A 16511-nucleotide genomic window follows, 5' to 3' on the forward strand; every position below is an offset into this window, starting at 1 on the left:
CGCCACGGGAGTGCCAGCCTGTGTCCTCACTGCGGACCAGGCCCGGGTCGCAGCGGCCCCCGAGCGTCCCTCACAGAGGAGCCGTGACCCTCACAGCCTCCCACAGCGGGGCCCGGTCAGCGCCCGGGTCACGGCGGCCCCCGAGAGTCCCTCACAGAGGAGCCGTGACCCTCACAGCCTCCCGCAGCGGGGCCCGGTCAGCGCCTGGCCCGGGGGGACTGCCAGCCCCTGGAGAGTGGCCACGGGGCAGCTCCAAGACTGAACCGCACTGAGGCGCGAGGCTGCCGCTGTCACGGGCTCGAAGGCACCACGGGGCCGAGGGCTCCACTCTGCTCTGCGTGTGGACCTCCCCCCCGGGCGCCCTCGAGGGGGTCCGTCCGCTCTGACGGCGGGGCTCAGACCAGCGAGGCTTGGGCTTCTGCCCAAAGGGAGGGTCATCTGGGGACAAGTGGGCGAAGGGCTCGCGTACCCACAGCCCCGTCCCCGAGCTGTTCCAGACGCCCTCCCCGGTCAACACGAGGCCCACTCTGCACAGCCGGGCCCAGGGCCCAGCACGCCGCCTGCACTCACCCTCGGCCACGGAGAGCAGCCAGGAGCACCACTCACAATAGAGGTAGTAGCTCTTCATCTCCGCCACGGAGATCCGGGTGGCCGCGCCGTCCCCCATGGCTGAGGGCCCGCTGCGTCCGCCTCCTCCCGCTGGACTTTGCTCCCAAGCGCCTGCCAGGGGCCAGCTGGCTTTTCACTTTCACATCACCCTGGAACCGCGGCGTGATCCAGCGGCGGCCGGCCTCCTCACCCAGCCCAAGGACTCACACGCAGGCCGGGCCGGCAGCCCCACCTGGCCGCGGGGCAAGGCCCGGGCCAGCTCCGCGCCTCAGCCGGTGCCTTGAGGTCAGCACAGCCACACCAATCAGAGGACGCTGGCCCGGCCCGGCTGACAACACCCAGGGCAAGTGGGGGGCGTGCCTGTCCGAGGAGGTGCATCCAAGGCCCCTCGACCCGCCAGACGTCAGCCAAGGCTGGCACCTCTGGCCCCGTGTGGGCGAGGGGGCCGCCCCCCCGGAGACCCCTCAGATGCTCGAGGACGCCTGCCCCGCGCACAGGGCGGTCTCTGCGGCCCTGCCCTGCCCCGCACGGGGGCCGGGGGACGGCTCCTCACCCGCGGTCCAGGGACCGGGGGGCAGGGCCCATAACCCCAAGTGGCAGGCACTCAGCGAGGCTCGGGGACCCACTGGAGTCCAGGCCAAGCCCTCAGACCCTGGAGCCTGGGGGGGGCCGGGACCCCACACAGACCCAGACACCAGATGCACCCAAAACAAACCCAGACACCTGACCTCCTACACAGACCCACACATCTGACCCCACACACACACCTGACCCCAGACATACACACACCTGACCCCACACACACACACACGTGACCCCACAGAGACCCACACACCTGACCACACACACACACCCACACCTGACCCCACACACACACACACACACCTGACCCCACACACACACACACCTGACCCCAAACACACACACACCTGACCCCACACACACACATACACACCTGACCCCCCCACACACCTGACCCCACACACACACACCTGACCCCACACACACACACACCTGACCACCACACACACACCTGACCCACACACACACCCTGACCACACACACACCACCCACACCCACTGACCCCAACACACACACACACACCTGACCCACACACACACACCTGACACACACACACACCTGACCCCAAACACACCCCACCTGACACGCCACCTGACCCACAACACACACAACACACCACACACGGACCGACCACAGAGCCACACACACACCTGACCCCCACACACACACACCTGACACCACACAGCACACTACCACCTGACCCACACAGCACACACCTGACCACACACACACACACACCCACACACACACCCACCCACACACCTGACCCCCCACACAACACAACACACCTGACCCACACACAACACACCTGACCCCACAGACACCCACACACATACACACCTGACCACACACACACACATCACACACACACACGTGACCCCACAGAGACCCACCAGACCCCCCACACACACACACCTGACCCCCCCCACACACACACCTGACCCCACACAGACCCACACCTGACCCCACAGAGACCCACACACCTGACCACACACACACACACACACACGTGACCCCACAGAGACCCACACACCTGACCCCCCGCCACGTCCTCCTCGATTCTGGGGAAATCAGGGAGTTTAGTGCAGAGACCTGAGCAGGGACATCAGCCGAGTTGCTTGAAATTCAAAATAACAGAAACACTAATGATCACCAGATTTCCCCCGACTGTGAAGTCTCCTCACCCACAGGTGTGAGTACAGCCCGTAGGGAGAGCCCCCAGGTGAGGATGTCCTCTGAAAAAGCACTTTGATTAACACAACATGTCCTGTCTGTCTTGGGAGCTCCCACCAGCTCCCAGTCTGTTCTCCAAGAGCCAAACAGGACGACCATCCCGTGGCGTCTGCCACTTCTGGATGAAAACAACGTTCACAAACGTCAAACCCGCTGTGGGCGAGACCCATGTGCTAAATGCATTCTGAAACACGTCCACGCCTGCGGCCACCCTGAAAAAACCCGGGCTCCGGGCCACCCTCACGGCCCACTTCCAGCCCCCGCCTCCCAGACCCACGGCACGGCGGCCCCGGCCCTGACCTGGTGCCCAGAGCACAATGACCCTGAGCCTGTCTGGGCCTGGGTCAGACCCCGCATAACAGGGTTCCCCCAAACAGGCAGAGGGCCCAGGCAAACGCCAGAACCTCGGCCGCGTCTGAAAGGGCCTTACCCACAGTCAGTGGCGTATTCAACAACTTCAGGTGCATCGATTTTCCAAAAGAAAGGAAACATCCCAGAGACACCCCCTTGAGGGTTTCAGCGCACCCGCTGGTCAACTGCGTTTCTCTAGAATTCCTTCTGGAAGAATCTTTTATTTTTTTGTGCATGTGACCTTGCGTCCAAACATTTCCCCTTTTTGCATCAGCTGCTGGGAAGCTCATAAGGGAAATTCCGGGCTCACTCAGCTCACGCACGTGCCTCACATGTGTGTGTGTATGGCCAGTCGTGTCCAACTCTGTGTGACCCCATGGACTGTAGCCCACCAGGCTCCTCTATCCAAGGGATTCTCCAGGCGAGAACACTGCAGTGGATTGCCATGCCCTTCTCCAGGGGATCTTCCTGACCCAGGGATGGAACCCATGTCCCTTGCATCTCCTGCACTGGCAGGCGGATTCTTTACCACTGTGCCGCCTGGGAAACCCCTGATGTGTTCATTGCTTTTTAAAGTCAGTTCTGGTTCTGCGTAAAACAGTCCCTGACAACCTGGATTTCCCTGCTTGTTGGGACTCAGTCCCAAATGTCCGAGGCGAGAGTGGATGCCCCTCCCACCGCTCCATGGTGTCCTACTTCTGAAAGGTGGCAGCTCCTTGGAGGGGCAGAGCAGACGCAGCAATCTGTCCCTGACTTCCTCTTCGCGAGCTGCTCATGTCCACTCTGGCGATCAAAGCACACCCCGCCTCGCAGTCACTGTCTCCTGAGTCCTCACTTGCCGCGGGAAGCTGACTTGGACCATCCACCAACCTGAAGGGGCTTCTTTCCACCCGATGCAGAGGACAGCCCAACCCAGACACAAGCGTGGACAGGTCTGTGAGGAGGGAGCCGGGGCAGGCTCACCGGCGGGAGGAAAGCCGTGGGCAGAGCAGGAAAAGGGAGGCTGTGGGCACCTGGGCTTGGCACTGTCCCTGCAGGTCGAGGACACTTTTCCCCATGGTGTCAGGCTAAGCAGCGTGGGGAGGGGGTGGAGAGTGACAAAGGGGTGGGCAGTGAGGGAGGGGAGGGCAGTGAGGGGGAGGGGAGGGCAGTGAGGGGGAGGGGTGGACAGTGGGGGGAGGGGGGGGCAGTGGGGGGAGGGGTGGACAGTGAGGGGTGGGCAGTGGTGAGGAGTGGGCAGTGGGGGAGGGGTGGACAGTGGGGGAGGGGTGGGCAGTGGTGAGGAGTGGGCAGTGGTGAGGGGTGGGCAGTGAGGGGTGGGCAGTGGGGGGAGGGGTGGACAGTGGTGAGGGGTGGACAGTGGGGGAGGGGTGGGAAGTGGTGAGGGGTGGGCAGTGAGGGGTGGGCAGTGGTGAGGAGTGGGCAGTGGGGGAGGGGTGGACAGTGGGAGGGGTGGGCAGTGGTGAGGAGTGGGCAGTGGGGGAGGGGTGGACAGTGCGGGAAGGGTGGGCAGTGCGGGAGGCGAGCCTACATGGAACCGCACCGCCAGGGGGCCGTGTGTCAGAGCCCTTAACTGCCCCTCGTCCACCCTGATCTGAGCGCCGGCGGGCAGAGGGCAGAGCAGAGGCGTCTCCCGTTAACCAGGAACCCAGCAGCTGCTCTGGCCACATACCCGCCCCCTCCCCCGCCTCCGGGGCAGACCTCCGCAGCTCACAGCCAGCCCTGCTCTGCACAGACGGGACCCTGGGCCCCCACTTCTGAAAGAGGTGCCCCGGGGCCTCACTGCCCCGAGGGTCCCCGGAGCACCAGGTCCACCTGTCCTGCCCCGCTCCTAGAGTCGGGGGCAGACTCAGCCCCCAGCCTCCCCTCTCCGCACAAGGCCTCCAAGTATCAGGGCAGTTCAGTCCTCCCAGGACTGGGGGGTCCTGGGCACCCCCAGCAGCCAGGGTGCAGATCCCCAAGGCCAGGGCCCGTCCAGTCAGGCGACTCGGGACCCCCCCACCGTGTGGAGTGCCCGGCGCACAGCAGACTTGGGAGGAAGACGGGAGAGGCTTGCTGCACACACATAGCCCTGGGGCCAGGCAGCACACACAGGCCCCGCTGACAGCCCCCAGCCCCGAGTCAGCGCAGGAGTCAGCAGACTCCTGGCGAAAGGCCCTAAGTCGTGGGTACGGGTGGAGCCAAGCGCAGAACCACGGCCAGGAGCCGTCAGCGAGGGGCTGAGTCCACGGGGTCAGCCCTGCCCGGGGCTCCCAACGTCCTCCCCGGACCCTCCCTGCCAGCGCCCGGTGAGGACGGCCCTGCCGGAGTGGGAGAGGACACGGCCCGAGGGGCGGCTCTGACCTTCGCTCCGATGCCCTGCAGACACGCGGGCATCTGGGCACAGACTCCCCCCGAGTGCCCCCGCGGTCAGCACCACCCTCTGGCTCCCGGACCCTGGAGGACGCGGGGGCTCCAAGCCAAGGGGTAGGACAGAGGAGTCAGCCCAGGGCTGCCCTGCCCCTGCCGCAGCCAGCATAAGCCCCGAGACCCCCATGCACGTCCGCTGAGCCTTCTTCCTGCGTCCTCCCCAGGGTGCTCCCGACCGCACTCTGGGGCCCTGGGACCAGAGGGCAAAGTAAACAGAGAAAGACCGCTCCAGCCTCAATCGAGGCCACCGACACGGCGTCTCTAGCCTACCTTTCCTAACAGGCTTAGGGTGGCACACGAGTTTTGTAAAAGAAACATTCAGAGAGTCGCCGCCCACCAAGGGCCCCCCCATGCCCGTGGACAGGGCCACCACGTCCCGCCTCACCAGGCTGCCGGTGCCTCGAGGCCGCCCAGCGACGCCTCCAGCGCTGCAGCAGGGGTGGCAGGCGGAGCCAGCGCCGGGGGGTCCCCCGGGCTCCGCGGGACGCTCCTCTCTCGGCCATGGTCCCGAAGTCTCCCCACCGAGGAGGAGGCGGCGGTGGCTCCCGGTCTTCAGCCCCGGATCCCCCGAGGGCTGTCCTGCAGGGCTCCGCGGGGGACGCTCGAGAGCCGGGCTGACCCCGGGACGCGCTGAGCCGGACACACGGCCCTGGGAGACCTCGGGGCGACGCGCGCATCCAGGCTGCAGACCCCAGAACGCCGGGCACTGACAGGCCGTGGAGGAGCACAGAGGACACGCCTGCCGGTCTGAGAGGGGCTCCCGAGGCGGGCGAGGCTGTCCACTTCAAGTCCTGGGCGTTTCCTTCCTCCTTCCTCGGGGGTGGGCTTGTGTGCGGAGCTCTGGGCCTCGGGGGCGCGGAGTCAAAACCCTTCCAAGCTCAGGAAGCCTCGAGTCCAAACAGCAGGAGCGGGAGGGCCTCAGGGGATACGGCCGGGCTCTGGAAATAAACCGGCAGTTCCGCCGCACAGCACTGCAGCTTGCAGAGAGGAAACCGATCGCGGCTTTGTTTGGCCGGCGACACTTTCCACAGAGCGGCTCCGAGCCTGCCCCTCGACGAGGCCTTGGGGTAGCCCTGAACTGTCCCGGGGCGCAAGCTGCACCAGGCACCCCGGGAGCAGCTGGGCCTCCCTTCCTGGGGCCTTGGTTCACCTCCTCGCATGGGCGTTCCCAACATGACCGACCCCGAGCTGGAGCAGACGCCATCCACGCTTGCATCTTCTCACTGGCTTCCCGAGAGGCTGGCCCGGCTCACGATCCGAGGAAACAGATGGTGCATTTGATGTGGCAAGTCTGGGATGCAGGCCACCCCGAGACCAGGGTGCAGGGCCTTGGGGCAGCTGTGTGGAAATGGTCCCCGCAGCCCACGGGAGCAGCCCCCACGGGCTCTGGGACCCACGGTGAGCACGACCCTGAGCCGTGTCCCTCCCCGTGTGTGTGACGTTGCCCCAAAGAACCCTGAATTCCAGGGGTCGGGCCGGTGAGTCAGGACGCGCACCCACCGCAGACAGTTTGTGACGGGACACAGGCATCCTGCCAAGCCGCTGGGGTTAACTCACTGTCTCCTAAATACCTGACTGTGTTTTAAAGGTGCTGCTAACTAAACTCTTCCCCAAAGTTAGCTCTGCGTGGAACCTCAGTCACAACCAGTGGGTTTCTGTCCTGCACGCTCATAGCCTCGAATCCCGAGCATCTGAGATTCTGCAGGACTTCCCCAGCAGCCGGTGGGCACTTCCTCCCCAAGACCCAGTGAAACATCAGAGACACCCGGGAGCCAGGGCTTCACGCAGGATGCTGGCCACCCTCCCGTGCGAGCGGCCGGGGACGCTGAAGGCCGCTTGAGAACCAGAATGATGCTGCTGGGCCCAGGGGTGTATGTCATACAACGTGGCCTCAAATTACCAGGAAATGCCTATCAATAAGTGGGAGCAAGTTAAGGCTTTTGGCAGTAATACAGGCAAGCTACTCACACCAGGGGAGCGGAGGGTCACTCGGTGCCGGCCTGATGCCAAGTGAGATGCTGGGGGACTGAAGGGTCAGTCCTTCCAGGGTGCAGTGGGCTGGGAGCAGTGCCATCTGAGCCTGTGGACCACGCTGGGAGCATTGCAGACCACCTGCCCCTCGTCTTCTCGGGCACGTGCACATAGTAGGCTTCCCCCGTGGGGCCGGCGGGTTCCCGGGAGGCCAGAACACAGGGGAGCGACCTGAGGGGCCCCGGCCCTGCAGGGCACGGGCGAGCACCCCCTCCCGCCTCATCCCTCCTGGGCCTTCCCTCGAGCAGGCGCCCCCACTGCACGGGCGGGAGGCCCATGCTCCTGGCCGCCCGGCAGGCACCGAGGTCCGCAGGGGCCACCCCGACGGCCCTCCTCCCCGCCCATCTCAGCTCGTCCCTGGCTCCACTCTCGGCCACAGCCTGGGTCCCACCTGGCAGCGGCTCCCAAGGCCGCCGGGCAGCCAGCCCCTCCTTAACTGCTCCGCGTCTAGCAGGGGTCTTGAGGGGCAACACTTCCTGTCACTTCCAGGGACACGTCTTCCTTCGAACAAAGGAAGCTCTGGGGCTGGACGATGGGGGTAACCTCGCTACGGCTCCAACACTCGGAGGCTTCTGTAACCCGGAATAAAGCCATCCATGGAGAAACAGGTCTGTAGGGTCTGGAACTGGTTACTCTTAACAAGCTTTTTAAATGATATGCTTACTTTCTTTAAATAAAGGATATGGCACAACCGATGGACCAACCACGTCGCCATCTGGAGATGATGCCCGGGTCATCAGAGAAGGCGATGGCACCCCACTCCAGTACTCTTGCCTGGAGAATCCCATGGACGGAGGAGCCTGGTAGACTGCAGTCCATGGTGTCGCTAAGAGTCTGACACGACTGAGCGACTTCACTTTCAGTTTTCACTTTCATGCATTGGAGAAGGAAATGGCAACCCACTCCAGTGTTCTTGCCTGGAGAATCCCAGGGACGGGGGAGCCTGGTGGGCTGCCATCTGTGGGGTCGCACAGAGTCGGACATGACTGAAGCGACTTAGCAGCAGCCCAGGTCACATGAGTGTGTGTGTGCGTGCTCAGTCGTGTCCCACTCTTTGCAACCCCGGGGACTGCAGCCCAACAGGCTCCTCTGTCCATGGGATTCTCCACGCAAGAGCACTGGAGCGGGGTGCCACGCCCTCCTCCGGGGCAGCTTCTTGACCCGGGGATTGGATCTGCGTCTCTGGCACCTCCTGCGTTGGCAGGTGGGTCCTATATTACCAGTGCCGCCTGGGTCTTAAAACACTGACAACGATGACAAGGTGATTCAGATCCTCCCTAAGCTATGTTTGCAAAAATCTTCCAAAGACACAGGTTGGGATGTGGCTGGGTCAAATTTTACGTAAAGGTTTTTGTTTGTTTCCTTGGGAGCAAGCAGGCTGCCCGTGAGCCACTCGGTTCTGACACTGATCATGGTGAGTGACGGTCACATCCAAGGACCGCGCCCGGTGAAGCTTCAGATCCAGACAGAACCTTGCCGTCCACTCCACAAGGTGCTGGCCTGGCCTTGGTTCTGCTCCCTAAGTGTCCAGGAGTGACTGAATGAAAGGGTCCATAGGAACACGTGACCCTGTCAACAGTAAGGGAGGGTTTCAGACGAGAAGACAGCGAGAACTCTAGTCCTCTCAGAACTGAGGTGGACAGTTATAAGACCGAAAAGCCGCGGAGCCCCACCATCTCTGCTCATTCAACAGCCTTCTGTGTTTTGTTATCATTCAAATACCAGGGCTTCCCTGATAGCTCAATTGGGAACGAATCTGCCTGCAATGTAGGAGACCCTGGTTCAATTCCTGGGTCAGAAAGATCCCCTGGAGAAGGGATAGGCTACCCACTCCAGTATTCTTGGGCTTCCCTGGCGGCTCAGCTGGTAAAGAATCTGTCTGGAATGTGGGAGACCTGGGTTCTATCCCTGGGTTGGGAAGATCCCCTGGAGAAGGGAACAGCTACCCACCCCAGCATTCTCTCCTGGAGAATTCCATGGATTGTATAGGCCATGGGGTTGCAAAGAGTCGGACACGACTGAGCGACCTTCACTTTTCAAATCCTTAAGGATTCAGGAATCAAGAATTCTAAATAAACAATTCTGTTTTTAAAGACAAAGCATTCTCACAAAAGTAAGGTCACATGAAGGGCCCCAGTTCACCACACCTAGTATCTTTCCCCGGAAGTCATCATTTGGTGACATGTTAGTATCAGTTCTCCCCTTTGGGGAAAGAGCGCCACGGCCACGCAGGACGAGGATGGGGAACTGGCCCTGCTTTGGGGATTGGACTTGCTTCTGTCCCACAGTTAATGACTGAATGAAGCAGAAGCCCGGAACGTTCGCTGACTCCATTTAGAGACACAGAAGGCATCTACTCTCTGAAGCAGAGAAAGAAGGATTGGCTCTTTTTCCAGCTTTACGCTTTCCTGGAGTCTCCTACCCACAGCTGGACTTCCTCGCACATGTGTGCGTCTGTGGATCTGAGCTAAGCAAGGGCTCCAGGCCGCAGGCTCCCTCCTCAGGCATGGGGCCCAGACATGCGCTGGGCGCCCTCCACGCACCGGCCCCCGCTGCCTGGATCACGGGTGTGGTCCTGGCTCCGAGCCCCACCCCCCACTTCTCACTTGCTGGGAGAACCCCCGCCTCGCATCCCTGGGAGGTTAGTCGAACAACAGTTAATAGCGTGTAACGGCGGCAGGGACAGTGAGCCAGGTGCCCGCCCGCATGAGCTTCTGTGACATCAACCCTGGAGGCAGGCGCTCTCGTGATCCACTTCACAGATGGGGAGACCGAGGCTCCCCTCCTGTTGGGGGGAGGATGCCCACCCTCTCACCTGCCCTCCTGCCTTTATCACCTGGATGACTTTGCTTCAGCTGAACTTTTCATAAGCTCAGGCAACTGTGGTCTTGGTGATGGGATGAGAAGACCTTGGGATTTGGGCAGAATGGGAACATCAAACACCAGCTCGGCCGCTGAGCAGCCTGCAACTGGAAGCCTGAATACAGCTTCCGGAGGACACGGCCGTGGGACGCCCTGGTCCTTAAAAGGAATGCGGCGGACGTGTGACTACCACGAACCCAGATGCTGCTGGACAAAGGTCCTGGGATGGCATCCCGGCCCAAGAGGCCGGCTGAGCAGCTGGGACGGCAGCTGGAATTAGTTTCTTGGTGAAGCTGGTGTAGGAGATGGGACCACCGACGGTGCCAGACCAGCGGGCCAGCGTCCCTGCTACACTCGAGCTGGGGGTGAGGCAGCTTCGTCACTCACGCCCATTACTTGTCCCTTCAACACGCAAAGAGCCAGGAGCTGCGAGTCCTCACTGGGGCCACGAACACTTTAAATGTGACAGAGCTTGTATTTTTACCCGGAGAAGGAAATGGCAACCCACTCCAGGATTCCTGCCTGAGAAATCCCATGGACAGAGGAGCCTATATTCCATGGGGTCGCAAGAGCCAGACATGACTGAGCGACTGTCTTTTCATCCATCCATGCCTCCATCCATCCATCTGGATGCTGAAGCATGTATGTTACCACATGTAAAGTAGGCGGCCAGTGCGAGCTCCATGCATGAAGCTTGCATCCATGCATGTCGGGGGCCAGTACTGACTGCTCACGGCCAACCCCTGGAGAGGGGACACCAGGTTTAGGGACCCTTCTGCTAAATGGTTCTCCAAGCCAGGCTCCTGGACCAGCACCAGAGGCATCACCTGAGACCTTAAAACCGCAGAGCTCAGCCCCCGACTGCCCGGATCAGAGGCTCCAGGGACGCCGGGAGCCGGGATGACTCCGTCCGGAAGGTTCAGACGCTCTGGTCTGAACCACCCTTCTGCGTCAGGGAGAGGCTTAGTGGGCTCCATCCACCAGCCTTTCTCTGTCTAGCCTTCCTCACTCTGTCACCACTTACTGCGAATCTAGGGAGAAAACCAACACAATGGCCACGCTGGGAAAGCAGCCGGCCGCACAGAAGGGGGCCTCGGCCATGGGAAGGGCTCCTGGCCTCGTGACCAGGAGAGAGAGGGAGCGAGCTCAGAGAACGTAAATTCCCAAGGTCAGCAGCCTCACAGACCACACAGGCAGCAAGCTTCACCCCCGCTCAGGTGGACTAACCCGATGACGTCCTGGGGAGGGGGAGCGAGAGTATGCCCGGGCTGAAATCAGGGAGCAGAGGGTCCCCGTGGGATGGAGAGCAAGTCCCGCCGGCCCAGGGTGGGCCACGCGGTCCGGCTCCGTGCAGCCTGGGAGGCCCCAAGCCTCAGCTCCAAGTCCATCCCCACCCCACCCCTGCCCTGGATCGCGACAGCAGCGTCCAGGTGACCTCCATGACCTCCAGTCAGAGCCGCTCTGCTACACACGGGGGCTTCCTCTGCAGCAGTGCTGGGGACGCAGACCCGAGCTCCTGGGGGGCTCACGGCGGCCCCAGGGGGGCACGTGTGACCCGCCCTGCTTGGCAGGCGGCCCTGTCAACCCCGCACGACACTCAGCCCCAGCTGGTGGCACCTCCCCCGTCGCAGGAGTGGCAAGTGGGTTTGCGCCGAGGGAGGAAGCAGGTCCTCCCCCAACCAAGCGGACGGTGCTCACCAGACCGGCGTTTACCTGGGTTTCAGAGTCTCGGTGCGAGGGGAGCCGTCAGAGCACCGGTGTGTCTGAGGACACAGCAGAGAGCCGGGCGGCAGTCTGCAGAGTTCGGGGTGCCCAGCACCACCCCGCTCCTGGAGGGCAGTCTCCGCACTGTCAGAGTGTACACGCGTCTCCCCGCTCACCAGGAAGCCTCGGGCCCTGAGACCCAGGGATGACATCACCCCTTGGACCAGTTCCCGCTGCTCTGCAATCCCGACTCCAGCCCAGCGCGGGGGCGCGAGGAAGCCTCCCTCCAGGGCGAGCGGGCACCCGGTCCGCGCCCCTCACCTCAGCTGCACGCCGCACCGCAGGACTCACGCGTCAGACCAGGGAGCCACCCTCCTGAGAACAAGGGGCAGACGGCAGAGGGGCTTTATGTGCTTTTGACCCACTTATCACAAATCCAGTACTTTCAACACCAAAATCACCATTAAACACAGAACAAGCCCCAGGGTCCCAGACCACCACACACAGTATACTCACACTGACCTCGCCACTGCTCTGCTCTCAAATCCACAGGGTCTCATGCTTATGATAGAGGGGTAGGAGAGGCGTGTGTTGGGGGGGTTACCACACCCAAACCAAGTGACTGATCACACCTAACCTCTCGGGAAAGTGTTACTTAGATGATGAGGCAAAGTCCGTGACGCAACACAGCAACATCAGGAAAAATCTGGCAGCTCACTTTTAATGGTGTACAACCACCTCCTCTTCATTTCAAGGAGAGCCGGCCCCAGCTGATGGGGCCCTGCACACGCGCAGGAAAGCTCAGAAGTGACCGACGAAGGCAGCGCCCAGCCCGGCCAGCGCACGGCCCTCCTGAATCCAAGCAAATGCAGCAGAAGTCCTCAAAGCTAATTGTGATTCGTCCTTTACTCAGTACAGAAAACAGCATCCGATCAGCCATCTCCCTCTCCACACCCAAGCCGCGTTCCAGCATCTGTCTTAGGTTCACATCCTATTTGGTGGAGAAAGACCTCCCTGATGGATTGGACCCTCCCTCCTCAAAACGAGCTTCGACGCACCTCCCCCCCCACCCCGCCGCCCCCAGCCTCACACCAGCTCAGAAAGCCCTGGGCTCACGTTCTTTTCCAGCCACAAACATGTTTACCGTCTCCACTGCGACTGCAGCACGCGCAGCCCAACGCAGGCTGAATGAGCAGATTTCAGATCAGGCTCCACGTACAAACCTGCGGTCACCCAGAAAGCCCATCACCAATCTGCCATCCTGGCCACCTTCCTAGGCGGAATAAAATCGGGCTGACCGGCCAAGGAGCCTGTCAGCTTCCAGGTCAGAGCCATCATTCCCTGTCCTGTTACCTCTGCTTGGGAAAAGAAATGCAGCCTGCCACAGAGAAACCAGGCGCGTCTCCCGAGACTCAGCGCATGATGTCAAGCTCAAAAACGGGCTTGGGGCCGGCGGCTCCTCCTACCAATGCGCTTGGAAACCGCGTTCAATCTCTGCACCATTTCCTCCAGGGCCATCTCTTCATGTCTCAGCCAGAACTTCATTCTCCGCAGCGCAGAACGGTCCTGCAGCCCCGGCTTCCTCTGCACCAGAGGTGCTTCGGGGGAGGGGAAGCGCTGGGGAGGGGGCCCGCCGCGCCGCCTGCCCGGGATTGGTCCCGAGCCCCGCCGAGGGGGCGTGTGGGGGGGGCTGCTCGGCGGAAGCGGAAGCGGTGCGCGCCCCGCGTCTCTCCGCAGCCACCTGGGCACCCAGCGAGCGCACCCCCGCGCGGCGAGCAAGGCATTCCACAAGTGCACCCCCGGGTGCAGTCAGCCGGGGCCCCCCGCGCGCACCCGCGGATCCCTCGACAGTCCCGCGCGCGCTCCCCCGCGCCGACCTGGGCGCTCGACCAGTGCACCCCGCGGCCACCTGGGAGCCGCGCGGATTGGTGCAACCCGCCGGGACCTCAGCCCGCAGCCCGGACCACCCCTCCAGCCCCAGGTCTCTGCGCCCTCCCCAGAGTGGAGCGGGGAGCCGCGGGGGCGCGGGTATGGAGCCTGCCCGCCGTTACCTCCGGCCGCCCCGGGGCAGGTGCAGAGGCCGCAGCAGCCGGGCGCGCGCTCCCCGCGCCGCCGCATGTCGCCCGCGCCGCCCTCCGCGAGCGGGTCGGTGGGTTCGCGGTGGTCCGGTGGCCGCCGCCTGCCCAAGGACGCGAGGCGCAGGAGGGAAGCGCGCGCCCAGGCTCCAGCCGGCCATGCTTGGCACGAAGCCACCCAGTGCATTCTACACCCGGCGCCCTGCAGAAGCCAGCCATGCGTGTGCCCGGGCCCAGCGCCACTCCCCTGGGAGGCGCAGGAACCCTGTGTGCGCCGCGACGCTGACTGGGGTCTCCGCACCGGGGCTGACCTCACAGAGGGGCCGTTTGAGGAGCAGGTGCCTGGTCCCGTAAGTGGTTTGGGAAATTCAAGTGGGCAGCGCATGTCAACGCAGGGTGTGCCCACATCCCAGTTGGGGGGTGGTTTGGAGAGGAAGGTGGCAAGCTCCCAAGGGCTTGTTGACTCCCGATGTCCAGCTGCACTACGCCCCTCTGTACTTCTCCGGCTGACCACTGTTCCCTTCATCCAAGGTTCCCACTCGCTGGCTCTCAGCTTCCTTCCTCTCTGTGCCCTGGAGCACCTCGCTCTGGGGCATTTCAGGGGCCAAGCAGCTAACACCACGGCTTCATGGTTGAGCCTGCCGGCCTCTGTGCCCGGATGTTTGCTCGAACGGTCCGGATGTCATTTTGAGGGCGTTCTGTAGCCGAGGTGAACGTGTAGACCAGCAGGTCACCCTCTGTTGCAGGTGGGCCTCGTTCAATCAGCTGAAGAGGAAAAGACTGATGTCCTCGAGACAGAGGGAATTCTGCCTCCAGAAGGGCCAGACTCCGCCCTTCCCGGTTCCCACCCTGTGGCTGCGCTGGACGCCTCAGACTTATGGCCTCCACGATCCCCTGACTGTCTCTCCCTCCCTCCTTCCCCCGCTCACTGAGTCTGTATCAAACCTTTACTCTCTCTTTATATTATAGCACACTTGGCACGATCTTGATACAAGTCATTTACTATTGACTGAAGTGTAGCCGTCGTAACAATCCCATCAGATGCTATGGAGCACTTCTATTGTGTTCCAGGGACCCTCCTAAGTAGCTTTCCTGGTGTGAATTGATGTAATCTTCACAAGGATCTAGGAGGCAGGCACTGTTCTACCCTGTTTCATAGTATAAGGCACAGAGACATCCAGTAACCTGCCCAGGGACCCAGAGAGGTACTGGAGGCACGGTTAAAACTCAGACGTGTATAAACACAAATATGAAAGCTGGGTTTGCTTCAGGGAAGCACCATCATGTATCAGTTGGAATGCCATCCCCCAAGTCTCTTACAGTTCAATAAAGGACAGTGAGCTAACGGTGCAGACCCCACCCTGCAGAGAGAGGCTTCGCCTGAGTGTCCCAAGGGTGCGGGCGCGTCTGCGTCCCTGCTGGGCCTCCCAGAGAGCAGAGGCGGTGTGGCACCCAGGTGGCAAGGCAGAGTGCAAGATGATCCCTGGCTACCGAACACATCCTCTTAGCAACCGTTCCGGAAAGTCAGCCTGAAAAGGAGGCGCAAAATAGGAGAGCTGAAGGGTGCAGGTCGGGTCCGAGGTGGGGGCTCTGGGGGAGGCGGAGACACGCCTCCTGGGAGGAAGCGGGTGCTGCCCGCCAGGCTGGGGTGCAGCTGCGTCCTGCACCAGAGGATCCCGCGTGGGGCCGGGGCCGGCGAAGCAGGGAAAAGCGGACACTCTGAAGGAACCCGCAGCCTTGGACAGGCAGCTTCACCTGTGACCGCACCTGTGAGCCGGGGCACGGAGCCGGGGTCTGTCTGAGGAGGGCATCCCAGGGATCTCAGTACACGCCCACCTCTCCCGGGCATCTCCCCCTGGGTCCTGCTGAGTAGGCCGTGGTGGGTGGGTGGGGGGGTCCCTGCCCCCCAGGGGTCCCCAGGATAAGCCCCTGGCAGCTGCCTTTTCTAACTCAGGGCCAAAGATGTAGACAGAACATTCAGAAGACAAAAGGCAGGATCCACCTGGCCTGCTGGGAGAGAGACCAGCTGTGGGGTGGCCAGGACAGCGTGAGGACTGCTGGGTCGTGCTCAACGCTGTGGACATCAGAGACCCGACCAGGGGAGGTACCACCTCACAGCTGCCAGAACAACCTCATCAGAAAGACGGGAGGACAAGTGCCATGCGGAGGCAGAAAAAGGGAGCCCCCGTGCAGTGTTGGCAGGAATGTAAATCCGTGCAGCCACTATGGAAACAGTAAGGCAATGCCTCAAAAACCTAACGACTGCCGTGTGATCCAGGAATTCCATTTCTGGGCGTTTTCCAAAAAAAAAAAAAAAGAACATTAATTCATAAAAATAAAGTACCCTATGTTAAACTGCAGCACTATTTACAATAGCCAAGAGGAATCTAAGTGTCTGGATGGATGAATGGACAGATAAGGTTTTGTGCACACCCACGGTGGAATAGTACTCAGCTGTAAGACAGAATGGAATGTAGACGCTAGTAACGTGCAGGGATCCTGGGGGATGATGCTAAAGTGCCGGGCTCCAGCGCACAGCGTGGGGACAGCCATCATCAACACCGCACCATGAGGGTCAACCTCGTCACGAGGTAGGTGGTGACGTTCTCCCCACAGAAGGGAAACGGTAACTCGCTCGCTGTGGTTCCCACTGAC

At 61.9% G+C, this 16511-nt stretch overlaps 1 protein-coding gene and 1 long non-coding RNA gene across 12 annotated transcripts in view; one reads left to right on the forward strand and one right to left on the reverse strand.

The window, feature by feature from the left end:
- Positions 1–16511, reverse strand: part of MCF2L (MCF.2 cell line derived transforming sequence like) — an 89868-nt gene that overhangs the window by 52964 nt on the left and 20393 nt on the right. For 2 of the 11 annotated variants that reach the window (XM_043477888.1, XM_043477883.1), the window contains exon 1: positions 13248–13353. The exons of 2 other annotated variants lie outside the window; for them this stretch is intronic. In XM_043477888.1, coding sequence (XP_043333823.1) covers positions 13248–13326 — 79 coding nt within the window. In that variant the 5' untranslated portion in view covers positions 13327–13353. Of the gene's footprint in view, positions 1–570; positions 719–2854; positions 2994–5569; positions 7817–13134; positions 13155–13247; positions 13354–16511 lie in introns of those variants that run through there. 7 more of the 11 variants (XM_043477877.1, XM_043477875.1, XM_043477885.1 and 4 more) reach the window with 6 other exon arrangements.
- LOC122447331 lies at positions 15275–16216 on the forward strand. Its single transcript, XR_006271181.1, has 2 exons — positions 15275–15625; positions 15811–16216. It is a non-coding gene; the product is annotated as an uncharacterized LOC122447331 (long non-coding RNA).

The sequence above is a fragment of the Cervus canadensis genome, chromosome 9 (assembly GCF_019320065.1).
Source record: "Cervus canadensis isolate Bull #8, Minnesota chromosome 9, ASM1932006v1, whole genome shotgun sequence".
NCBI lineage: Eukaryota > Metazoa > Chordata > Mammalia > Artiodactyla > Cervidae > Cervus > Cervus canadensis.